General features: G+C 50.1%; 2 protein-coding genes across 5 annotated transcripts in view; both read right to left on the reverse strand.

The window, feature by feature from the left end:
• pcsk5b (proprotein convertase subtilisin/kexin type 5b) overlaps positions 1 to 2178 on the reverse strand; it is a 43607-nt gene extending 41429 nt beyond the window's left edge. For both annotated transcript variants that reach the window (XM_084439857.1, XM_084439856.1), the window contains exon 1: positions 1697 to 2178. In XM_084439857.1, coding sequence (XP_084295983.1) covers positions 1697 to 1861 — 165 coding nt within the window. In that variant the 5' untranslated portion in view covers positions 1862 to 2178. The remainder of the gene's footprint in view (positions 1 to 1696) is intronic.
• A 3291-nt stretch (positions 2179 to 5469) lies between these two features.
• LOC311310380 (ubiquitin-associated protein 2-like) lies at positions 5470 to 24448 on the reverse strand. Of its 3 annotated transcripts, XM_084439855.1 has the most exons (27): positions 24398 to 24448; positions 22127 to 22271; positions 21450 to 21527; positions 21033 to 21143; positions 20196 to 20358; positions 18386 to 18463; positions 16880 to 16943; positions 16418 to 16509; positions 15777 to 15829; positions 15537 to 15598; positions 15219 to 15444; positions 14795 to 15032; positions 14255 to 14499; positions 13347 to 13567; positions 12934 to 13165; positions 12696 to 12735; positions 12340 to 12466; positions 11813 to 11870; positions 10931 to 11150; positions 10636 to 10727; positions 9520 to 9570; positions 9343 to 9421; positions 8763 to 9134; positions 7868 to 7972; positions 7472 to 7545; positions 6578 to 6754; positions 5470 to 6337 (listed from the first exon to the last, which is right to left on the reverse strand). In XM_084439855.1, exons 2-27 carry the CDS (start codon positions 22226 to 22228, stop codon positions 6242 to 6244), a joined length of 3456 nt encoding a protein of 1151 aa, XP_084295981.1. In that variant the 5' UTR covers positions 22229 to 22271; positions 24398 to 24448; the 3' UTR covers positions 5470 to 6241. The 3 variants fall into 3 exon arrangements, with proteins under 3 accessions (XP_084295981.1, XP_084295979.1, XP_084295980.1); XM_084439853.1 differs by lacking the exons at positions 18386 to 18463; positions 20196 to 20358; positions 21033 to 21143; ... (1 more) ...; positions 22127 to 22271; positions 24398 to 24448 and having other exon boundaries at positions 14255 to 14496; positions 16880 to 16934; XM_084439854.1 differs by lacking the exons at positions 18386 to 18463; positions 20196 to 20358; positions 21033 to 21143; ... (1 more) ...; positions 22127 to 22271; positions 24398 to 24448 and having other exon boundaries at positions 9520 to 9567; positions 16880 to 16934.
• Positions 24449 to 25759: the final 1311 nt, after the last annotated feature.

Genomic DNA, 25759 nt, shown 5'->3' on the forward strand with positions numbered 1-25759 from the left:
TTCTCTCTCCGTTAAGAAGGGTTCTCTGGTGTGTGCGCGCGTGTGTGTGGTACAACGGCGTCACGGCCGTCGTGCTTTTGGTGCACGGGGGGGGGTCAAAGTTCAGGCCGGGGGAGCGGAGGAGAGCGCGGCAGGCCGCTATCTCTCAGAGTTGACCTGGAGCAGGAAGTGAAGGAGCCCTCTGTCTATGAGGTGTTAAAGTCCGACGAGCACTCTGCTTTCACATGGAAATCAGGCTGGAACTGAGGAGGGGGGGGGGGGGGGCACCCAGGGACATTCCTAAGGGGGGGTGCTACACATTCATACCCGTAAAATAGGGTGGTGGGGGTAAATGGGGCTATTAGGGCTGAATCTCTAGAGGAAGGGGGGTTGGGGGGGGGGGGGGGAGTTCTATAGCTGTTGACTAGGCCACCCCATTCCAACCTGTCACAGTGTCAGCCTCCCATTGTTCCATATAGAGGAGGGCGTCCTCAGCCTGACAACAGACTCCGCTCCTGGTGGCCCAGCCGGGACTGGTCTACTGGTCTACTGGTGGTGACACCATACTAGTATACTGGTATGCCGGTGGCCCACCCAGTAGTGGTATACTGGTACGCAGGTGGTGTCCTCCTACCACAACTACTCACCCCCCCCCCCCCCCCCTCGAACATGCTCAGGCCCCTGTTCACCAAAACAACCCAGGAACAACAAGATGACATCATCGCTGAGGGGGAACCCAGAGAGTCGCCGCCTCCTCACAGCCCCTTGGAGGACCCCCGGCAACAGAGAGACGAGGAGGGGGGGGAGACACAGGATGAGAATCAGACAGACAGGGACAAAAAGAGACACATGGGAAGAGAAAAGAGAGAGAAAGAAAGAAAAAGAAAGAGAGATCCCTGTGGATCGTTGCTACTGGACAGCACCGGAGGACAGGAGAGCTGGTGACATCCGAACGTTCCTCGGTTGGCGTGACGTGACGTGACCTCGGCAGGAGAACATCCGTGGAGGCTGTAGCTCTAAAGGAGCATATTCCTCTAGTCTAGGTCTTTAGGCCATCGCGACGCTCTTTCAGATGGCAATAATCATCCATCTTATTAAAAGCTTAATCACTCATTCGTAAATTAATCTACAGATTTACTAAGCGGCCTAAGCGAAGTCTAATAAGTGTTATGTTCACCGGGCTACAACAACAGTGACTGAGCCAATACGGCGAGGGAGGGTTGAAGTGGTTATTATTGTGTGGACACACACACACACAGACACACACACACACACAATGTCAGAACCCTCTTCTGAACTGCCGGGGCACCTGTTGTAGCCTACCGCCGTCCTGTAATCACTACACGGCACTGCTCTGCCTTTGTTCCTCCCTGCGGTCTGTCCCGGGGCTGCCGGCCGGGCCGGGACACCGCACCACTGCATACCGAGGGAGACACAGACCAGGGAGCTACCGGGTTCGTTCTGGGCAAAGGGGGTGGGCTCTCTCCGGTGGCCCCGGGAGGGTAACCTTGACGTATGAACTTCGGACTGACAACGTAGCCCGGGGGTCACTTTTTCATATTAACATAAAAGTTTACGTACAGTGTAGGCTATATGTGTGTGTGTAGCGGGGGACACAAGTGTTGTGCCACATCGAAACGGGCTCTTCTACTTAACAAACGAGCCAAACGTGGAGATGGGGAAACTTTGATAATAAAAAAAAAAATCTGCAACCTACCTGTCCCATGTTTTTATAGCCATATTTGTCCGCTATCCGATCAGCCAAGTCCGATCCCCCGTGTATCCGTACGGCCCAATGGTTGGTGTAAATCCGAGCTTTGCACGGGGGAGGCGTAAAACCGAGCAAGAGCGCGAGGACGCACATCAAGCCGTTCCAGATCATCTTCACCCACTTTTTACCCCGCGAGCCTCCCGCTTCTCCCTCCGCCGACTGCTAGGCAAACAAGCAAACTTCTCGTCTCGCTGGCTGCACAGCAAGCAGGATTCTCACACAACTGTTCGTTCAACCTCCACATGCACGCAAAGAAAAAAAAAGAAAAACTGAATTAAAAAAAAAAGCCCGAAAACCCCGTTAACGTTACACGGTCCCGGTCTGTCTCCTCCGCGTGCTGTGCATGGAGTTCGAAGTTTCCGAGGGAGGGGGGGTAGTCTGTACACAGGGCTGAGGGGTGGTTTATTTTCTCCAGGACTCGGTGTAGCTTCTCCTCGGTCCTTAATGTGGCGAAATGGCTACAGCGCCTCCCCCCAAATAACTAGCTAGCCACACACTCCACACTCGAGAAACAACTAACCCGCTGGGCTGCCCGCGCTCCGCTGGGTCTTAAAGGCAGCGCACAGCCTACTTGTTGGATATCTCCGTTATTCTCGCAGAGATGAAGCCTATATTATTCTGTCTCAGATCAAATGTTACAGGAAAGAATATAACCGCAAGCGGCGATGGGACGGGGTCCTACAGACACCCCCCCATAACCATAATCAGGAGACTGACAGACAGGAAGACAGACTAGCCTAACAGACAGAGGGCAGACTGACTGACAGGAGGACAGAGTAACAGACAGAGAGGGTAGACTGACAGACAAGAGGACAGACAGGCCATTTAATCTCTAAAGATAGATCATTAAAGGCTTGATATTTGTTATTTCTGAAGCAGTATTAAGCCCCACCATCACTGCTGCCACTGCATGCACCCTTGCCAACCGCGCCAAACCCCCCCCCCCCCCCCCCCCCTCCCGCACATCATAAATCCCTATTTAACCCCTGGGCATAATATGTAGACCTAGTTAAAATGGGTTTATTAGTAGGCCTACTAGGCCTAATAATAATACAAATATATCAAATAGATTAAGTAGGCAATGAATGGTATCTAATGAGAATAAAGTAAGAACAGTAGGCTATAAACGGTATATTATACGAGTATAAATGTCAAAAAGATGAAAGGATCCAGCGCGACTACGTGGGGTGGTTTTTGCTGCTTTACTAGTAGACAACATGCGAACAACGCGTTTCGCTTTGTTATTCCTGCTCCTTCCTATTCCTGTAGCACCGTGGATGAACTGAGCATATACGACTGTGTACAGGGCAACTTTATGTGCGAGTATAGCCTAAATGTATTCAACTCTTCACTCTTAAAGCAAGAGAGGGATACTAGAAACACTCGCTATAAGTCAAACTGATCTTAAATTATAGCCTATATGGTAGCTGTGGCAATCTGCACGCACAAACAACAATCTGCAACAAAATTCTCTAAACTAACATGCCTATAGGCTACTTTCAGATAATCTGGCATCTCACTTATTTATACAGCCTAATCCTGGGGGGGGGGGGGGGTAGGCTACTTACTTACTTAGTTAGTTAGTAGCCTTTATTTAAACTCAAAAGATCACATTGAGGTTTTCACCTCATTTTCAAGTGCGTTGAGTTGACAAATACAATTTAGATGTAATCTGCGGGACCACCTCACATTCCAGCACACTTGTCACGATAGTAAATCGAATAGCCTATCTTTAGAAACGGGCGGTGGGGTATTTATTTATTTGTTGATTGGTGGGTTTTTGTTTTCCTAGCAGTTGCCCGGAGTAACCCCGCAGTGATCCAGGGACCGGCGCGCCCAGCGAATCTCTCTGTTCCGCGCCTCAGCTCGGCTCGAACACAAGTGCGAATCAGCATAATTGTTCTAATTGCGGCCAATTTCTCGGTGAATAGACCTCGCCGTCAAACCTAACAACAAGCGGGGAACAAGAATATCTCACGGTCCTCCAGGACCAGATGAAAGGAACGAGAAACACCCCGTGACCGCTTGCCATTCATCGCGAGGAAGACCCTGTAATTGAAAGCATTTGAAAGGAGGAAAAAAAAAAGCGGGCAATGATTTGAGTGCGAAATCAACTACCCAGCTCACGAGCCCGCCATTCACCGCGCGCTCTCTCTGCTGGGGGGCCCGGGGGAGGTCCCCCGCGTGACAGCCCAGCAGCCCACTCCGCGCTGAACCGAGTGAACCCCCCCCGACAAAACGTCTTTGTCAAGAGCGGTCACAAGTGACAACAAACATCAAGCATTCCTGAGTGAATTCCATCTCCTCATCAGCGAATTGTTGGAGATGCGGAGCTAGCCTACAATCAAAACATCCTCCCACGCTGAAGCCGACTCCTTAGAGAGAGCAGCGCTGGCTCCTTCCGTTTCACTGAGATGTGGCAGTGTCCGACAATGAACTTCAGCTGATGTGGCAATTCATTTTGAAATTAAGTAGATTCGTTTTTAACTTATTAATAACGGGCTATGCGATACATAGGGTCCCGTGAGGCTTTTGCGTCCGTGTGGGGCCTGGTAAGACATGGCGCCTCCTCAACCTTCTTCATCCAGCCATCTCTCTTTCACACACAAACACATGCAGATCAATCTCACACAGGCTGGGCGACTACACTACCCCATATCACTATCCGTTCACCCCCCCCTCCACCCCACTCCCTCTCTGGGTGGCCTTCTCAGGGCTAGATTTGACCTCTCAACTTCACGTTGAACTTTGATCCCAGAGCTGTTAGACCTCTGTGGTCAGCCATAATAGCACCTGCCACTCACCCTCCCCCCCTTTCAAACTTTCTTTTGACATTCCCTCCATCCTCCTTCTCTCCATCAACTGGCCTCCGCCAGAATGAGCCCCATCGCTATCAGAGTAGCCACACAGCCTACAGTAATAGGCAGTGTGGTTGGTGTAAAGAAAGATTCTACCATAGCCTACATTCACTTGTTTTGCTTGTGGGACGGTCTGAATGACCTTAGAGCAGGCATTCCCAAACTGTGAGGCGGGCCTCCCCTGGGGAGGCGCGGAGGGATGGTTAGAAAAAAAGGAAGGAAAAGCATGTTTTTTGTGTTTTATTTTAAAGTATATGGCTTTTATGAATGAAACGTGATGGTCAGAAGAACGAAATAAATAAAGGGAGAGATGTATAGGCCTACTACATTTGTGGATAGTGCAGAGCGCCTCCCCCCGCAGGCGTGAATGTATTGTGCGAAAACGTCATAACATTAACTAGCAGCAGGTGCCACCGAGCTAACTTGGCTGTGTAATGGACAAATTTGGGGGGGCGCGGGTGTGTCACTGTTTTCAGAGGGGAGGCCCACATTGATGGAGTTTGGGAACCCATGCCTTAGAGAAACGGAATAACAGTACGTCAATATACATCCAGAGCGTGGCTAGTGGAAGTGAAGGACTGTTGGTGCCCTCTAGTGGTGTGACGATGTGTTGCATGGTGTTTATGTTTCTGTGTGTCCAGTGTCATCGTGTGCTTCAAAATAAACATTTCTCTAGACGTCTCCCCCCCCTACCAACCACCCGGCCCCAACCCCCCTTGAACATGATGGGTGATTAGTAACCATCACGGTAGATTCTCATCCTCTGAAAAATCCTGCTATAGCATGAAACAAAGGAAAAACTCAGACGAAACAACCATGCCAACTGCTCAGAACTTTTATTTAGAGGGAAACAAGGGTTAAAATTAAATTAAAATATAAAATTTGAATGGGCCAGTCTGAGGGAGGGGAGGGCTAACCCTAACCCACCCCCACGCCACTTGCAGAAACAAAACAGGAGAATTGATGGAGGGAAGGTAGGAATCCTAGGGCTACAAAAACGTAAGTTTTGAAAGAGGATCGAACCGACCAGGAGTGGGGCTGGGTGGGGCGTATAAAAAAAAGGAGACGGATGCAGTTAGCTCATATAGACAACCCCCCCCATCTGGGATGTCCTCACACACTCAGTGCTCAGGCTCTGCTTTGCCAGCTTTTATTGTTTGTTGTCCCTCTCGGGAGAGAGAGAGAGAGAGAGAAAGAGGGATAGGAAGAAAAAGAGAGAATGGGATAGAAAGAGAAGTTTTCCTGGATCACTGTTCCTTTGTATTATCTTTGTAACGTCTTTCCTGCAGTTTTGAAAATAGTAAACAAAAAAACGTCCTTCAAAAATAAAATGCAGCAACCACATTTCATGTTCTACTATTACATATACAGTATATATATAAATACATACATAAATATCTTACATGTACAACCAATTTGAAAAGGGGAAAACAGAACCAAAAGGTCAATGAGGACTTTGGATGAGGGGGTGGGTGGGGGTGGGGGGCGTTGTTTGGGTAGTGTGTTCTTTATCTTCACACGCGCGCACGCACACACACACACACACACACACACACACATACATACATACATACACACACGGAGCCTTTAGAATGGGGGGTGGAGAGGCGAGGGTGCCCCATGGTGCAGTTCCTCAATTAGCCCAGTAGGGGGAGCTGCCATAGCTGGACTTGTTGCCCTGGCTCTTCTGCTGCATGCTGCTGGACTGGCTGCGCTGTCCTGGACCGCCCTGCAGGGGGAGACAGAGCACACAAGAGGGGATTTGACAATAGAAAGTCCAGTTCCCATCGCAATGCTTCAGTGTTGTATATCATTGTATGCGTGCATGTGTGGCACACTGTGGGTATACATGCACACATGCATCTATTGCATGCATTAATTCAGAAAACTTGTGGCAGAAAATTGTCTTAGATGTCATTCATGTCTATATACAATACCCTGTGTGTGTGTGTGTGTGTGTTTCTCGTACCTGTCCGTCCTGGGCAAGGTGGTGGTGCAGCATCTGGGAGTGTGGCTGCTGGTGGGGGGGCAGGATGTGCAGGAAGGGGGCGGGGGCGTAGCCGGGGGCGCCCCCAGCGCCTCCCAGGGCCGAGGGCAGGCTGAAGGGAGGGGGCGTGCCCGTGTGGAAGCCCTGCTTGTCAAACGACTGGCAGAGGGAGAGAGAGGCGCAGATGAGAAATTGAGCAGGAGGAGGATGGGAGGTCCATGAGCAGGTATAATTCTTAGGTCACGTTTTAACATTAATAACTTCCTTCCCTGGACAATCACAGATCTGATATGACTGGATTGGTTAAAGGTTAGAGATTAAAGGTGCAGTATGCAGTTTGGCTAAGAAGCACTTTTTTTTTTTTTGCAATTCTCATTACACCCCGAGAGCAATCAATAAATACTGTGGCAATACAATTAAATCAATACGTAAACTGTGGAAGTCGCAGGACTGTAATAAGTGCGTCCAATCATTTTGAGTTGCCAACTTTAAATGATTGGATGGTCTACCTGCCTGTCAACCTACCTAGTGTTATTTGTTTTCCTCCAGTTTGGAGGAGGGGCTTTGGAGGGAGGCCTGAAGGGAGGGGGGTGGGGATTTTGTCGGTTGCATTTTTCAAAATGTTTTTTTTCTTTCTTTAAGTTTAAACAGGAAATCACAAACCTCATACTGCACCTTTAACAGCCATGTAGAGCAAGTGCTTTCACCTATCCAGTGATGTCTGATCAGAGAATCAACAACGCCTGGCAGTATGACCGCGCCTTCAGAGGGACAGTAGGACACGACGTCTAGCAAGTACTAGCAAGAGTCTGGGACCAGCAGTGACCGCTGCGGGTCTCTGTTTGACCACAGTAGGGGAGCAGCAGACTGACTGACCTGGGTCTTGCTGTAGATGGACGCTCCCATGTCTGGCACTCCTCCACTGTTCCCCGAGCCTGATAGACCTGGAGCTGGGGGGGGAGAGAGAAAGAGAGAGGGAGAGAGAGACAGACAGACAGAGAGAGAGAGGGAGGGAGGGAGAGGGAGCGAGGGAGAAGTAACATCAGTTTGTTGGCATGCAGTTGAAACCAGCAGTGAGGGGGGGAGGTAAAGGAGTAGTTCGCTAATAAGTGTTATTCCTCCGTTGGACAGCAGCAGACGGTGAGGGGTGGAGGGGGTGAGAGAGCGGGGTGGAGGGGGAGATGGTGGAGGTGGGAGAAACTGGTGGCGACAGCGGTGGCGATGGAGAGGGGGGCGGGGTGAAGAGGGGGGGGGGGGGGGGGGGGCGTGTACCTTTCCCTGGGCCGCCGCCTGCTGACTTGGCCTGTGATTGGCCAGAGCCTCCGTACCCTCCCTTACTGTAGTCCCCCGCGTGGCCCTGCGACAGGTCATCAAAGGCTGGGAGAGAGAGGAGGAGGAGGAGGAGGAAGAGGAGGAGGAGGAGATGAGAGACAGAGGGAGGACAGGAACAGGGGATAGGAGAGTGTGAGGGACAGAGGGGAGGAGAGAAAGCAGAGAGAGAGACGGAGAGAGAAGAAAAGAAGAGGGGACAGGATGGGGAGAGAAAGATAACAGGGGAGGAAGAGAGGGATGGAGGGAGAGAGGGATGGAGGGAGAGAGGGATAGAGAAGGGGTAGAGAGAGTGAGAGAGGGATAGAGAAGGGGTAGAGAGAGAGTGAGAGGGAGTGAGAGAGGGATAGAGAGAGAGACAGGGATAGACAGAAAGTGATAGAGGGAGAGACAGGGATAGAGAGACAGGGATAGAGGGAGAGACAGGGATAGAGAGACAGGGATAGATGGAGGGAGAGGGAGAGAGAGAGACAGGGTAGAGAGAGAGAGTGAGAGAGAGGTAGAGAGAGGTAGAGAGAGAGAGAGAGGGTAGAGAGAGCAGCAGTCAGATGGCTGCAGCAGCAGCGGTGTAGCAGGTGAACAGTGGCTGCAGCAGGAGGCCATGCAGTAACAAGCAGCTCTCCCTCTGGTAACCTGGACTCTCTCTCCAAACACACACACACACCACCGACCGCACACACCAAACAAGACAAACGCAAAACTCAACAGTCAGACAAAACCCAACACGCACACGAACGAAGACGGACACAAAAGCCACCACACACACACACGACAGAAGACTGACAAAACACACGCATGACAGGGGACGGACACAAACACCCTCACCCCCTCCCCTCACCTGTTGTGTAGGCGTGCTGTCCGTAGCTGGGCTGGTGCTGCTGGTGGTACTGGCTGGAGGGGTTGCCCAGGCCCATGGCGGGCTGCTTGGCCGAGGCCGGAGGCACGAAGACGGTGGGACCGTACTGGAAGGCGGAGGGCACCCCGGGCATGCCGGCGTAGTAGGGCAGCCCCGTGTAGCCATAGCCCGGGGGCAGCGGGGGGTTGAGGAAGGCCTGGTTCTGGGTCTGCTGTTGGTTCTGGGCCTGCTGGCTCTGGGCCTGCCCTCCGCCCTGGGGGGGGCCCTGCTGCTGCTGGGAGGGGGGGCCGCCGGACAGACTGGTGGGGGGCGCCGGGGACGAGGCGTCAGCCCTGCCGAACTTGGTGGCCTCGCCTGGGGGGGGGGGGGGGGTGGGTGGAAGGAGGATGGAGGAAAGTGAGATGATGGACACAGAGAGAGAGAGAGAGAGAGGGAGAGAAATAAAGAGAGAGAGAGAGAGACAGGGAAACAGAGGATAAGAGGAAAGTGTCAGTCGAGGGAAGTCTAAAAATCAATTATACGATATTCAAGTTTAAGTTGGTGGGAGGGCTGCCGTAGTTACCGGAGTAGGGGTTGTTGGCTAGGCCATCTCTACCAGGCATGGTTGCCGCGGTACCGGGGAACGTGACACCATAGTAGTCCTGCAGGAAGCACAAAGAGGGTTAGAGACACCAATAACACACAAAAACAACAAATCTGTGTGTGTGTGTCTGTGTGTGTGTGTGTGTGTGAGACTCACCATTGGCAGGCGGGACTGCAGCATCTGCAGGTCCTCATATCCGTAGATCTGCTGTGGAGACAAGAGGGGTCACAAACCACAACAGAACTGCAGAAACAGAACCACAGACCCCGTTTACACCTTGCATTAAAATGCGTTTTTGGTGATCAGATTGCTGATCATGCTAAACCACATGAAATTACAGGTGTAAATGCGCCCGAAACGTTTTGAGGACGGATTGCGATCCGATCGGCCAAACCACCTCCGGAGGTGGTCAGGGACGCATTTCGACCACATTTAATATAAGTGTAAATGGAAATGCGTTTTTAATCCACATATCAACAACGTGGGCGGAAATACGTAGCCGTTGGAACGCGCCGGTTACAGACCAGCAAGGAGCAGGCTTCCATGGCAGCTAGCAAGAAAGCATTAAAATGGATCCTGGTCAAGGTTGGGAGTCCAGACGAGACAAAAGTGTCTACTCTCAATTTGGTCGGACGAAAATATTCAAGCGCAAACAGGATGTGACGTTCGATTGTCAGCTGGACAGTGTCGATCGGATCTCAAACGGATCGGGTTGAAGCTAATCGAAATGCTTATTAATGCCAGGCGTAAATGTAATCAGGCTAAATCATTATCTAGGTACAATCTCAATACGAGACGCATTTTAATACGAGACGCATTTTAATGCAAGGTGTAAACGGGGTTACAGAGACGGAACCACAGACGGAACCACACAGACGGAACCACACAGACGGAACCAGAGACAGATGAGGTTCTGACCCCTTGGGTGAACTGATTTTTTGCTTCCCTGTGGAAAATGTAGGGGTCGGACCCATGTCCATCCCCCCTTTGCTCTCTGTGAAGCGCATTGTGATGCCTCTATGTATGAAATGCGCTCTACAAAGTTTGATCTGATCTGACATGAGCTGTGCTCTCAAGGGTGCAACAGAAAGGAACTAACAAGTGTATTACTAAGAGGGTGTAGGACTGGATGGGGAATGCATTTCATATCTGCACACCACCAGTCCTAGCTAGCATCCTGGCTCTGCCTCAGAGAGGGGAAGGACTGGACAGTACAGAGACTGGACTGAGCAACAGTGGACCAGACAGCGCCAGAGTGAGGCGGCTAGTTACCGGGTAGGCGGGCAGCAGACCTCCTGGACCCATGATGTACTGATTGGCCAGCAGGGGGGGCACTCCCTGGGCAAGGTTGGGAGGGGCTTTACCTGGTGAGAGAGATCAAAATGACAAATCTTCAAGTCCCAACTAAAAATTAATACAAATGTACTAAACTAAAAAACAAAAATAAACAGACAACACTAGCTGTGGCTGACTTGTGTCCAAACAGCGGAAAAAAAACACACGATCCAATCAGTCCAGCCAAGGCCTGCGTGAATGACCCGTGAACGCCGCTGCGGTGGTGACCTACCGGACGTGGCGGCGAGCAGGGGACCGGTGCGCCCGGCGTTGCCGTTGGCGGAGAGGCCCGGGGCGCCGGCGTTCATGTGCATCCCATTGGCGGAGGAGCTGATTGGAGCAGAGCTGGCCATGACGACCGGGCTGGAGGAGAAGGCTGCATGGAGCCCAGCGCTGCTGCTCAGACCAGCACTACTACTGGTACTGCTGCTAACACACTCCTCTGTGACCATCTGGGGGAGAGGGGGGGGGGGGAGAGAGAGAGAGAGAGGGGGGGGAGAGAGAGAATTAGCCTCTAAAACTAGCTGGAACCAGAGTAAATATGTCAGTGTTTCCATGGTAGTGAGCTGATCTCAGAAAGACAGACAAGCCAGATATCAGGATTAGACCTCTACCGAGTACAACCAAGATGTCTACATACTACTATACTATATACACACACATACTACTATATATATACACTACTAAGATTTCTACTGACTACTACACTACTAATATGTCTAGCAACTTTGACATACTATTAATACGTCTACCGAATTGACCAAGATATCTATATACTATGCCATAATAATATCGACACTAGTATACGTCTACATACTACTACATCATACCACTAAGATATCTGCATACTACTAAATCATCTATATACTGATGAATAAGGCGTTTCAGTTGATTGATGTTAAGAACTCATTATCAGATTACTCTGACGTTTTTGTATATAATACACGTTTTTAACTGACTAGCCTAGATAAATATTGGAATATTTCAGCAGCTTGATGTGTACAGTATATGGCCTACATTTTGTAAAACAAGGGTCATCTGCAAGAGGAGTTGTCCTCAGTATGACTCCCTGTATCAGCAAACGCTGAATGACAAATAGATGTATCCAACTTACGGTGAGGGCGGAGCTTGTAGAGAGAGCAGACGGTGCCGAGTGGCTGCTGGTCACATGACTGGAGGGGTGGGAAGGAAGGGAGAGAACAGTGATGTCATCAGGAGGGTAGACTAGTGAACAGTGGCCTAGCAGAGGTGGTGAGTTGGTGCAGAAGGTAGACTCAGACAATGTAATGTTCCACAGGAAGGTTCAGCTATGTGCTTGTAAACCATCATTATCTCCACAGCTTTTACATTTGGGGGGGAGAGAGAGAGAGAGAGAGATGGGGAGAGAGAGAGAGATGGGGAGAGAGAGAGAGAGAGAGAGAGAGAGATGGGGAGAGAGAGAGAGATGGGGAGAGAGAGAGAGATGGGGAGAGAGAGAGAGAGAGAGATGGGGAGAGAGAGAGATGGGGAGAGAGAGAGAGAGATGGGGAGAGAGAGAGGTATTGACAGAAGAGGTATAAAACAGAGGCAGATGCAGAGACCGGGAGGGAGAGAGATGAAGAATCCGAGTGTGATCTACGACGTGAGACGTGGACAGCTCACCTGAGGGAGGGCAGAGGGGCGGAGTGTGAGGGCGTGGGGACGGGGGAAGGAACGTGGTGGGCGAGGCCACTGTCGCTGGCCATGACCTGTGACTCGGGGTTGGGGGTCCGGGAGGTTGACGACGCGGCTGGAGGGAGGGAGGGGAGTGTGGGAGAGAGAAGCATAATCAATCTCCCTGAAATGAACTCAACTGAATTCAAACATTGACGTCAGACGCTACTAAAATGCAGTCAACATCAGACACTTAAGTTTACAATGTCAGATGGTCATGTTATAAAGTAGGGAATACAGGTCCCTTACTTTCCTATTCAACTGTCCAAATCCAAATAAAGGCCCAAGGCATCATAAGTACTTACCATCCTGTGCACTCTGTGTCCTCACGCCGCTAAAGCCATTCTGAGAAAAAAATAAATACAACCAATCAGACAACCAATCAGATAACAGATCACTCAAACGCCGCACACAGGACAGCCAATCAAATATCAGATTATTCAAACGCGACACCCAGCACAGCCAATCAGCTATCAGAGTACTCTAACCTTACTGCATAACTAAGGAGCTGCTGTATTTTGCAGTGTGACCAGGGGTGCTCACCGTGAGAGCTCCAGTCGGGGGGGCGTCTTTGCTCTGGGGGAAGCCCAGGTGGGGGGGCAGGCTCCTGGGCACGCTGGCCTGGGAGGCTGGGGCGGAGGAAGGGGCCGGGGGGGCAGCGCTGGGGAGCCCCAGGGAGGGGGAGGGCGTGGCGCTGGGCAGGCCCAGAGACGGGGAGGGGAAGCTGGGGTCGGACACGGCCGGGGGAAGGGAGGGCATGCTGCCCAGAGGCTCACTGGAACAACAAACACAAACACCACCATCGGTCAAATTAGGTCGACTACGCCGACAACCAAAACCATGTAATAAACAGCAGGTTGGAGTAAACTTGACCAAATACCACATTGGTCAAATTCCCCTTCACAAACACACACAGTAACGCTCAGAATCACACTACGTCTCACACACACACACACCTGACAGGTCCAGGTTTGGAGAACAGGCTGCTCGGAGGCTGCTGTACGGGTATGGAGGCGGGCACTGGGGCAGGGGGCGGGGCCTGTTCCCGGACAGGCTCCGCCTGGCCCAGGTCGGCCACGCCCACGCCGGGCTCCGAACCGAAGTCCAGTGCGCCGAACTGGACATTCAGACCAGACACGTCCGCGGAACCCGGCATCTCCACCGCCGAAGACGGAATCTGGGGGAGAGGGGGATAGAGCGAGCGGAAGAGAGAGAAAGAGACCAAAGAGAGAGAATTAGCGTCTCCAACAGTGGCTGAAACGAGGGTTCAATCACCGTTTTTCACTGTCCCTTCAATGTTTTCATGGTAATCAGCTTCTCAGAACTACTAAAAACGGCATGATCAGACACTCCAGATCAGACAACTCGGATCAGAAAAATAGTCAGCATGTCCATAAACGAGAGAGAGAGAGAGAGAGAGAGAGAGAGAGAGGAGGGAGGGAGAATAGAAAGAGACAAGACGAGAGAAGCCTGTGAGCTTGCTGAAGGCCTGGGTGTATGGTTTCAATGTCCCTAAGTCCTTGTCAAACACAGTAGTAGGCCTAACCAAAAATATTATTTATAATACACATACATACTCGTACTCTTATTTTCACTCAATGGCTTTTGTGCCCTAAAACAAAAAGAGCAACACTGAAGGCCAAATGGCCTTGCCCCTAATTCCTACCCTGATGTGTACATTTTGTATTTTGCTGATTCTGCTTTTATGTTGTAGGTAATGTTATGAACGTTTACGTACAGTTTAGTGTTGTGCGCCGAGATCAAGAACCACAACGGATATAAGTCAGATTTTTGTGCACTTTAACTACCGTCAAACTCCAATCCATTGGCGCAGTCCAGTCAGCATGCTAACACTGAGTCTCACCTTGGAGGGGGGCGCCACCCTGCGTCTCTGGGTCTTCAGCTGCCTCTGGGGGGCCTCCGCTGTGGGGATGTCCGCCGGGGAGGGTCCGTCGCGGGGAGGGGCCAGCGAGGACTCGTGGCCCGGGGGGATGGGGACCTGGGCGGGGGGCAGGGGGTCGATGGCGGAGGGCAGAGAGATATGCTGCTGATGTCTCTGGGCCAGCTGGCTGAGCACGGCCGACGGCTCCGGCTGCATCTTCAGATCTACTGGGGGAGGACGACATCAAGCAGGGTTATTTAGTGTGTGTGTTAGAGAGAGAGAATGTGTGTACGTGTGTTAGAGAGTGAGGTGTGGAGTCTCTAAGGGAGGAGGACATGAAGGGGGGTTATTTAACGTGCGTGTGTGTACGTACGTGAGAGTTTTCACTGAGTGAGTGAGAGGTGTGGAGTGTGGGGGAGGTAAGTTTGCATGGGCTGTTTACCTGGCCATGTGCTGGGAGAGAGAGAGAGAGGGAGAGAGAGAGAGAGAGAGAGAGCGAGAGAGCGAGAGTAACCAACTCACAGTGAGAGGGCGCAGCAGGGCAGTTCTCCACTCTCTTGACTTCGCTGGACAAAATGGGGGCGGAGCTTGGAACGGCGGGCGGGCCAGATTCCTTAACGGCGGCGTTGCCGGCGGTGACCAGCGGCTGACTGGCCCGTAGTGGGAGGCGGGGCCCGTTGAGCTGCTCCGGTATCCTGATGTCAGAGGGGGCGGGCTTGGGCGCGCTCAGAGAGCCGAAACCAGAACCCAGGACCGAGGACTGGCGGGAGGGAGACGGAGGGTAGTCAGACGTGTGTGATAAGACAGGTGTGTGTGTGTTTGGGTGGGCGTGAGAGAAGAGAGGTGGAGAGTGTGTGTGAAATGTGAGAGAGAGAGAGAAAGTGAGTGTGTGAGAGAATGCTTATGTGTGAGAAAGTGTGTGTGTGTGTGCGCAGGCATCTCTCACCAGGGCTGCGTGTGCGTAGGAGGAGGAGGAGGAGGCGGCAGCAGCGTGCGCGTAGCTGTTGGCGGCGGCGTGCGCGTAGCTGTGTGTGGCCGTGCGTCCGTTGTGGTGGGAGTTGGTGAACACCAGGCTCTGGGCCAGGCCGTCAGAGGACGGGTCCAGACCGCCCAGCTCGGCGTCCACGCCCGCCGGACCGCCCACCTTGGGAAGCAGGGAGGACAGGTCCACACTGGAGGGGGGGGGGGGGGAGAGACCCGGGGTCAGCAAACACACTGATTATACTCCTGCTGTGTGTGTGTGTAAGAGCGTTCCAGTTCTTACTTGTGTCCAGGTGTGATTTGGTTTGTGGGAGCAGAGGCAGTGAACACTTTGGTCTCAGACAGCTGTGGAATAAATAAGGAAAGATGAGTCTTCTCTGGAGAGAGAGAGGGAGATGGGGGGGGGGGGGGGGGGGACAGAGTTGCTGCCCATCTTTGGCCCGCCAGTGAGTGAGTGAGTGAGAGAGAGAGAGAGAGAGAGGAGAGAACAGCCATATTAAATCAGTAGTGTCTGAGCACTCACATCTTCATTCCAGTCCTCTGCAGCCCAGTCCTCCAGATTGCCTCTCCATGTTCCTGAGAGAGGAGGGGGAGGGGGGGGGTCAAGTCAGCACATTCACACCACACACTCTAGGGATGTGCAGCAACTATTTTCACTGACGACTACACGGTGGTTTTGTAACCGACTATACGACTTGTCTAACTCTGTATTGTATCGTTTTATTTTTTATATGGCCGTGTGTCTGCAATAACATTTATCTATCCATCCAATTGTGGTGTAACGGAGCTTAGTGGATCGCCCCACATGGTTTGGCATGCATGTGGGCGGCAGATTAATTGCGACACTTATCAAAGTAATAATCCCCTAAAATCTCGACGCCGCAGTGAAAAGATAGGCAAGACAGATGCCCGTGTGTGTTTCACACACCAATGGTGGCAGGTGCCATGCAAGGTGCTAACCTGCTCATTCAGGGCAATTTGGGGTTCAGTGCCCAAGGACACTTCGACATGTGGAAAAATGGCGGGATTCGAACCGCCGACCCTACCATCACCGGATGACCCACTACCTCCTGAGCAACAGCCGTCCCATCATAAACACACACGGCACCATGCAAACACAAACACAGTATAGGCTATACGCTGTACTACACAACACACACACACCTGTTCCTTCTCCAGTCTCGTTGCCATCTGTGTCCCAGGTCTCCTGGCGAGCTCCTGCAGAGTTGGCAGAGTAGTCTGCCGGGTTGAAGGTCCTGAGAGAGGGAGGAGGAGGAAGGAAGGAGGGAGGGAGGTGGAAAGAGAGAGAGGAGGATTAAGAGGACAGGGATAAGAGTGGGAGGATAGAGAGAGAGAGAGAGGCAGAGATGAGGAAGAGAGGGAGAGAAAAAAAGGAGAGAGAGTTACAATGCTGTGCATGACCTTGGTGAATGGTGGTTATAGATAGTCTGTTGGGTTTGTATAAAAGGGAGATTCAGCTGGTGAGATATTCCACAGAGTAAATGTTCAGCTATGTGCTTGACTTGTAAACATCATCATCTCCATATTCAGGAAGGAAAGCCACACGCAGGAGTGTGGTTCTAAATTGTGGTTCTGATAGGAGCGTGGTTCTAAGGTACTACTCACCCCATCCCCTGGGAGGAGAACCTATTAACACCAGCTGCTCTTCCTCTGCCCCGAACTCCTGACCCTGTAGACAAACACACACACAAACACCCATTTGGCACAATCATTTGATGTCTGAAACACACACAACCATTTGATGTCTACTGTGAGACACACACACACATTTGATCTCTGCTAGGACACGCACACAACCATTTGCTGCGACACACAACCATTTGATGTCTGCTGTTACACACACACACACAGCTGTGACACCCACGATGTCTGATATCACACGCATCTGACCTCCATGCAACGCTGACGTCGGCCATCTTACTTCCTGCCCCCCCCACCCCCTCTCTCTCTCACAGCAGTCAGGCCGGACTCGCACTACAGGATATTTAAAATCTTAACCGCTTTCAAAATCGTTTTGCATCACGCGCATAAGCAGAATCTTATCTGATGTTCTTCTCGCTAATCTCAAAGAAGCACACACTACAAGATTGAAAAATAACAGCTCATCACACACTACAGGATATGATCGTGCCCAAGGGAGTGAACCACTGCCCCTCGCTTGTGAAGCAGTGACGAAATCATCTAAATATCAAACATGTTTGATATTATCGGGGCCGCCCCGATGGGCCTGCGAGATGATCGGGAGGTATAAGATTAGATCTCTAAACCCCTCACATTACAAGATCATCAGGGCCGATCATCGGCCCCGACCAACGTTCCAGAACAGATTTCTCCTCCGATTGTCGGGAGGGGTGAATCGGGGATAAATCGGCCCAAAAATCCTGTATGAGCCCGGCAATAGACAGTTCTGAGAGTTCAGTCTAAAATCATCATGCACACCCCTTGACCGACACAGGGTGGTGCCCCACCCCCTTTTACCCCCCTCCTCTTTCTCTCCATGTCTGCGTTACGAATCGCCTACTTCCATACTATATAGTATGCCAAATATTGATGTATGTCCCAATACATAGTATGCCACAAGCAGTATGACAAATACCGGGATGTCCTACTATATCCGGTCGTGTTTTGCAGTATGCAAGCCGGCACACTTTTCTGGCTATTCTGACCCACAATCCTGTGCTCAGCGGAAATTATGTCACATGTGCATAGGCAGCTGTAGTACGTACTGGTAGTAAAAAGTAGTAGTATGCGATTCGGAACGCAGCCTATGGCTCCCTTTGGTGCACGTCACCCCTCCCCTACTCCCCACCTCTTCCTATTCGAGCCCCCCCCCCACTCCTAGCACCGCCCCCCCCCCCCCCCCCCCAGCCCAGCAGCTGTGGGTACACTCTTGTACATTCCTGTCATATTGTGGCACTAGCAGTAATTGCCTGTGACACAAATAGACCCACTGCCAAGCTGGAGCCCTGAACGCGTGACGTGGTTTGACCGGCCGGCGTGGGGCTCAGCCTGGCGGTGTGTTCTGGGCAGTGTGTGTTCTGGGTAGTGTGTGTTCTGGGTAGTGCGTGTTCTGGGTGATTGATGGCATGGCGATAAGTCCAGCCGCCTCACCTCTGCCCCTCCCCCTGCGCCCTCGGTCGCCCCCTCTCTCTCCGAGCCCCAGCTCAAAGCCGTTCTCCTCCACTCGCACTGAAGGAAAAACAGAGGGATGATATCAACACACACAACAACAACCGTACAGGACAGTGCAATAAAATCTCTACAGTGATACATCACATTATGAATTTTTCAGCACGTCTTATACATTTTTTTATTATTTTTAAATCTTTTTTTTTTTGCACTAGGAAATTAAACAGTATGAGACAGGGAATATATACATTTAGATTAAGGATGGAATTAAATTCCTCAGGATCATCTCCAGGGTGCAGTATTTCAAAACATTTGATCTGGATCAGAATGATCCAGATTTTGTAATCCCTTTTTTTTGCCATCTCAGATCAAAATGATCTTGTAGGTTTTGTCCTGGTCATTCAAAGAATTTCCAGATAGGATCATTCGGATCCACAAGATCAGGATTACAGAATCTAGATTTGCAGTCTTTGGATAGGCCTCCGCTGGTCAAAGTCATACATTGACGCAGACGCCAAAATGTTGCTAAGTGTAAATCAGGATATTATTCATATTCATTTAGCTGCATTAGTACACAATACATAGGCCAGATTGCATTATTATTGCATAAGATTGCATTATTATTACATAATTTGGGGCTGGTCATAGCCATCTCCCTGGTCCAACTATTCTACCCTACAAAAGGCAAAAGACCTTAACTTCATTTTTGGTTAAAAATGTGGACAATTATCTCGAGTCAATTGTGTAGTTTTTGAGAAAATAGTGGGTTGTCTTTGCAGTAACCTCCAAAAGCGCAACAGAACCAAGGCAGAAAGCCTTAACATCAGTTAAGGTTATTTATCTTGGCTTCACAGCACTTTAAAAACATCGGAGTTTATTTATATTACATTAAGCCCAATTGTGCCATGATCGCTAGATTGTATGTAGATGTTATCATTATCATCGTCTACTGATTCAAGAGTCAAGATGGCTGCGGGGATCTGGTGAGGAAAGAAACAAGAGAGCAGAGAAACGGATCTCTCACTGAGGGGCAGATTAAACTGACCTTGCTTCAACAGAGGTGAAGAACTTCACATTCGCCTCTTAGAAGAGAGGCTGAAAGATGATGGCATTGCAGTTTCGGGTGAAGATGTGACATTCTTGTACCTACCTATTTTTCTAAGGGCTTGGAGTTTGAGTTAATTGAAAATATTGTATTGGTTAATTATTTAATTAAGAATGGATATTGTTTTGGCATGGTCTGTGTTAGGCTATGTTAATATGCAATCATTGAATAAAAGAATGATTAAATATATGTTATGTATCCTACGTCTCTCCATCCACCTTGAATCCATGCTTGTTCCACCCTTCCAGTGGGATCAGGATAATCCTGATTTTTTGCTTCAAAACTATCCTAATCTCCACCTTAGAATTTTGAAAAACCCAAGAACGACATTTGATCAGGATTCTGGGTAGGATTGGATTACCAAACCCATATCCCAATTTAGGAGGATCAGGATCACATATCCTGGTTTGAAACACCCAATTTTAAGATTTAATCCTATCCTGATCATTCTGATCCAGATTGAATGTTTTGAAATACTGGGCCCAGGGAACAGAAGATAAGTTGTATTTTTAGAATTGTAGTATCGTATCGCACCGCGACACGTGATGTGCATCATTATTGAGGTCCTCGCCAAAACTCTGGCCTGGTACAGCATACAGTTCTATTCAAAACCCTTCCTCCTCACGTTCTCCAGTTTCTTCCAAGACAGGAGGAACACAGCGACCCCATATTTCAACAAACACACACCTTCCCGGCTGCGGCTGGCCCCTCGGCCCCTCCTGTTGGAGCCCCCGCGGCCGCGGCTGGCCTCCCTCTCTCCTCCGCCCCTCTTCTCCCGGGTCTCCTTCATCTCAGAGGGGCCGGCCTCCTTCACCAGGCCCCGCTTCTTCCCCACCGTCTCCCAGGAGCTCTGACAGAGGGGGGGGGGGGGGGGGAGAGAGAGAGAGGGGGAGAGGGGGGGGGACAGAGATAGGGGGGGCAGAGAGGAGGAGAGAGAGAGGGAAAGGGGGCAGAGAGGAGGAGAGAGAGGGAGAGGGGGTAGAGAGGGGGGTGGACAGACAGAAAGGAGGAGAGAGGGGGAAAGGGGGGGCAGAGAGGAGAGAGAGAGACAGAGGGGGGGGAGAGAGAGAAGGGGAGAGAGAGGCAGAGAGGGGGGGAGAGAGAGAAGAGGAGAGAGAGGGGGAGAGAGAGAGAAGTAGAGACAGAGGCAGAGAGAGGCAGAGAAGCAACACAATTAGTTCACACGTGTGTAGTGTCAGTGTAGCCATGTGTGTGTAGTTGTGTTGAAGTGTGTGCGTGCGTGTGTGTGCGAGAGATGAGGCAGAGAGGGAGAGAAAAAGATAAGGAGAGAAAGTGTTAAAATGCTGTGCATGACCTTGGTGAATGGTGGTTATAGATAGTCTGTTGGGTTTGTATAAAAGGGAGATTCAGCTGGTGAGATATTCCACAGAGTAAATGTTCAGCTATGTGCTTGACTTGTAAACATCATCATCTCCATATTCAGGAAGGAAAGCCACACGCAGGAGTGTGGTTCTAAATTGTGGTTCTGTGTGTGCGTGAACACAGGCGTGCGGTGACCCTCACTGTTTCAGGGGTACTCTCCAGCAGGAAGTTGATGGCTCTGTTGACGTCCTCGCTGCAGTCATGGAGGGCTACGATACACTCGTCCTGGGTCTTCCCAGTCACCTCCATCAGCTGTAACAATAGGTGAAATGTTTTTTTTGCTTCCCTCTGGAAAATGTAGGGGTAGGATCCATGTTCATCCCCCCTCTGCAAAGTGCATTGGGTTGCCTCTGTGTATGAAATGTGCTGCCTCTGTGTATGAAATGTGCTATATAAATAGTTTGATTCGATTGAACAGGCACAAGCGCAGCACACCAGCCCACAGAGAATTACTGAGGTGGCACAGAGGGCACACAGAGCAGAACAGATGAAGAGGGGAGATTCAAACTCATAGAAGCCCCCCTCTGGGAAACACGAAGGACAGCAGCACGCCCTTACCTGTTTGACCTTGTCCTCGTCAAACTCTGCATCGTTTTTGTCGATCATCTGGGCGAGCCGGATCTGTTCTGCTGTGGCCTAGATCCAAGGAGAGCCTCTGTTAGCAGCTCACAACAGTCTTGCCAACCAGTGTGTGCGTGATTGTGGGCTTGTTTCGTTAGTAAATCTTCTCAGTATTTTAAACATTTTGTCTTCATATCCATTTTGTGTCATGTCGGGAGATTCCCGTGACTGAAAAGTGAGCTCAGTCAGAACGACAGCGAAGAATAGACCTATATATGCTGGTAGGCTACTCGGCATAAAACTGAGGTTTCCCAAAAACATTGAGCACATCATCCCCCAAAGACCCATTCTGAGCAAGTAAAAACCCTGGTGTCTCACCTTTATTGGCGTCTGTGTGGTCGGTGTGATTGTGTTTCTTCTGTATGCGTCTGTGCCTGTGTCTCACCTGTATCTGTGGCTGTGTGGTTTGGTGTGCATGCATTTATTGTAAATGTGTGTGCATATCACCATATCTTTTTTGTGGCTGTGTGGGTTGGTATGCATGTGTGCGTCTCACCTGTATGCGTTTCTGTGGCTGTGTGGGTTGGTATGCATACGTGTGCGTGTCTCACCTGTATGTGTTTTTGTGGCTGTGTGGGTTGGTATGCATACGTGTGCGTGTGTGCGCATCTCACCTGTATGTGTTTCTGTGGCTGTGTGGGTTGTGTGGTGGCGGTGGCGGGCAGCGCTCTGTCCCGAGGACCCCGCGCCTGGTTGCCGACCACTGAAGTCATCATATACAGTATATACAAAAAAATGTATGTACAAAATAGAAAAAATCTGGAAGAGAAAGCAAGGAGACAGGTTAGTAGGCCATCATGTCTGTAAACAGTGTTCGGATACATTTTGGACCACAGTCAAAGGGGATTCACTGCACACAGTAATATATCTGGAGCCTTGCTTCTGTCAGCTTTGCCTGGGCTGTGCCATGTAAGACTATAACCCCCTCCACCACCCCTCAAAAGTTTAAATTTAGACATCCAAGTGGGAACTGTCCCGGTATCAACTTACACCTCTCTCGCATACAGAGTCTCACATACGCACATTCAAAAACGGTCCCAGTAACGTTGATCAGCACGTAAGGGTCAAAACACAGCCATAACAAAGAAACGGTGGAGGCCACACGTAGGCCTGAGGCAAGGTGTGATCGGCTCTCCATATTCTAAAAAAACTACTTTCCCTATCTACGGTCAAATTGGTCATTCGGCTAGCTAATTTGTCAGTTTTCTGCGGATTCAGCTCCTTTGACTGGTCGCCATTATCTACATGGCGCAAGGGCCAATCCCAGTAGTTCGAGATAACATCTGTTTAGCAACAACACAGCACGCTGGTTGAGTAGCAGCTGCAATCACATTGTTGTTTATCTGGCAGTAGCTAGGTAATGCAGTGACAGCTGGATACTGTGCTGTAGTAGCAGGCCTGTCAAAACAACAACACTGGCTAGCACAACTGAAACTGAGAAAGGCGCCGGCCACGAAGTCGAGAGAGAGGCTACGCTATCTGGCAAACGTTAATAATAACGTTACTAAAGTGAGCCAGTTAGCCTAGCTGCGTGGTGGCGAGGTAGCCCCCTAGCAAAAAAAAAATCCCGGGAAAACGATATGCTAAAATGGCTGCGTTTGATGATTATTCGCGTAATCAGACAGATTAGCTAATTTAGCTGTCGATTTCACACAACCGGAGAGAATTTCAACGATAACGGGCTTTGTCCATTTCGTTTTCGGTTATCTGGCAAGCTAGCCAGCAGGATAGCTCACTATGGCTAGGATGCAGGCTAGCCAGCAGGATAGCTCACTATGGCTAGGATGCAAGCTAGCCAGCAGGATAGCTCACTATGGCTAGGATGCAGGCTAGCCAGCAGGATAGCTCACTATGGCTAGGATGCAGGCTAGCCAGCAGGATAGCTCACTATGGCTAGGATGCAAGCTAGCCAGCAGGATAGCTCACTATGGCTAGGATGCAGGCTAGCCAGCAGGATAGCTCACTATGGCTAGGATGCAGGCTAGCCAGCAGGATAGCTCACTATGGCTAGGATGCAGGCTAGCCAGCAGGATAGCTCACTATGGCTAGGATGCAGGCTAGCCAGCAGGATAGCTCACTATGGCTAGGATGCAGGCTAGCCAGCAGGATAGCTCACTATGGCTATAGGATGCAAGCTAGCCTTTGTTCGCCTCTTCATCTGCGAACCAAGAAATGCCACCAGCATTGAATCATATCGTTCCTTGACAAGATTGTATAAATCTAGCTATCTAACACTAGATACACGACGACTAATATAGCTAGCTACTACTGCGCCAAAACACTTACTTAGCTAGCTATCCAGGTCGGCTGTCAGAGTGACAAAAATAAACAATGTTGAGCAGACGAGCCGAATCGCTCTTTGTGTAACCGGCTGACCGAGCTAGCCGCTAACGGTCGTGTAGAAGTAAGGTTAGTGAGCCGAGCTGACATCGCTAGGCTAGTTAGCTCTAGCACGCACGCGTATAAGACCACACTCCGCCGAAGATTAGATTAACACATCGGCTACGTTGACTATGATGCATTATGTGAAAATAAAACAAATGCGTCAAATATTTTTTGAAAGTGCGAATTTGTTATCTCACCAGCGGCCCAGCGCCAGATAATGATGTCAACTTCACCCGTGTGGTTGAAAAGCTAGCTACCTAGCCTCGCTATGCTCATTTTCCTACCATGTGAATGCGTTCGCACAACAATGCGCTAGCTAAAAACTAGCATCCATACCTCGTCCCTTGGCTAGCAAGCTAATGCTAGGCTAGCTGATTAACCACCTGGCTTTGCGTTTCGTTGGCGTTAATTCGGCTACGACTCGGTCTCCTCGTCGCAAAGAGTACAGTCACAACGCACACAAATTGCTGGCGTATAATATCGATAACGTTACCACAAACCTTTTTCTTTCGTTACCTGCTAACACGCTTCGCTCAGCCAGCAGCAGATGCCGTCACGTGACCCACCGCGCCGTTGTTCAACCCTGGGATACTGAACGAGCCAATCACAGCTCGCCTAGCAGACCAGGTGGTTTATGAGTGCTCGCTCCCGTGTGGCTTCATCGGGAACACGCCTCCCCTCACCTACCCTCAGGCATTAGTCATGAATCTGCAATCATCACTTGATGCTGGCTCAAGGCAGCCCTTCTATAATTATATGCTTATTAGTGTATCATCTCTTACGTACACATCCTCATATCTAATCTAACTCGTAGCTCTGTAGGCAGATAGATAGGTACTTTAATAATTTCCCCCCACGGGAAAATTATGTGGGGGGAAATTTGGGGTTTCATTAGAGGAAAGGTACGGCAGCAATGGGAAAATACAGCAGAATAAATAACATAGATGTATGCATAATAGATTAAAACATTAATTAATACATACAGTATGCATAAATATGGAAGGTCCTTGGTTCGATCCCAGCTCCCGGCAGTGTACCTAGTACTGTCATCTCACAGCAAGAAGGTCTCCGGGCCTTTTTGTGTGGAGTTTGCATGTTGTCCCTGTGTTCACAAAGGTTTCCTCCCCCAATACCCAATATGAAAAACATGCAGAAGAACAGATGCTCTTCAGTCCTGTCCTTGACCAGGACTTGGACTGAGCACATGAACGATGGCTGCCCACTGCTCCTGGCTGCCCCTGGAGGACGGCTTGGATGGAAAAAGTCAGGAGACAATTGCTGAAAGTTGCCTGTGTGTGTTGTGTGCCATGTCGCCGCTCACTGTGTGTAGTATGTGTGTCATCGTGTGGTCAATTTAAGACCCCCCCCCCCCCCCCTGTAACTAACGTATTAAGGACAGTTATTGGAAGCAAATGTCAACAGCAGTAACTAGGAAGCCAGAAAAAAATCCTTATTCAGCCATCCTTCATTGATGCATTTGAACACAGACTATCTGGGATAAATTGATTTACGCAATCTACTGTCTATTGTTCTGTGTTTGATGATTTTGGAAAGAAGCCTAGACTACCCCCCCCCCCCCGCCTCTTTTTTGCACAGATCATCATTGAAAATAAGAAATTGTTCTTAATTGGCCTGCCTGTATAAATCCAATGCCATTTGAGATGATTTAGATAGAGCAATAAGCACTAGGACAGACAGGGCTCCAAGGGTTAGGGGTTAGAGAGAACAATGTGGCACCACCAGTGAACCACAAGATGGACACTGGAAACATTTACACGTGTGTGTTGTTGTTGGGTACCAGTCAATTAAAGGACAATGCTCGTTTTTGACAACCTGGACCTTATTTACGACATATTATAAGA

The sequence above is a fragment of the Borostomias antarcticus genome (genome assembly GCF_949987555.1).
Source record: "Borostomias antarcticus genome assembly, chromosome: 6".
NCBI lineage: Eukaryota > Metazoa > Chordata > Actinopteri > Stomiiformes > Stomiidae > Borostomias > Borostomias antarcticus.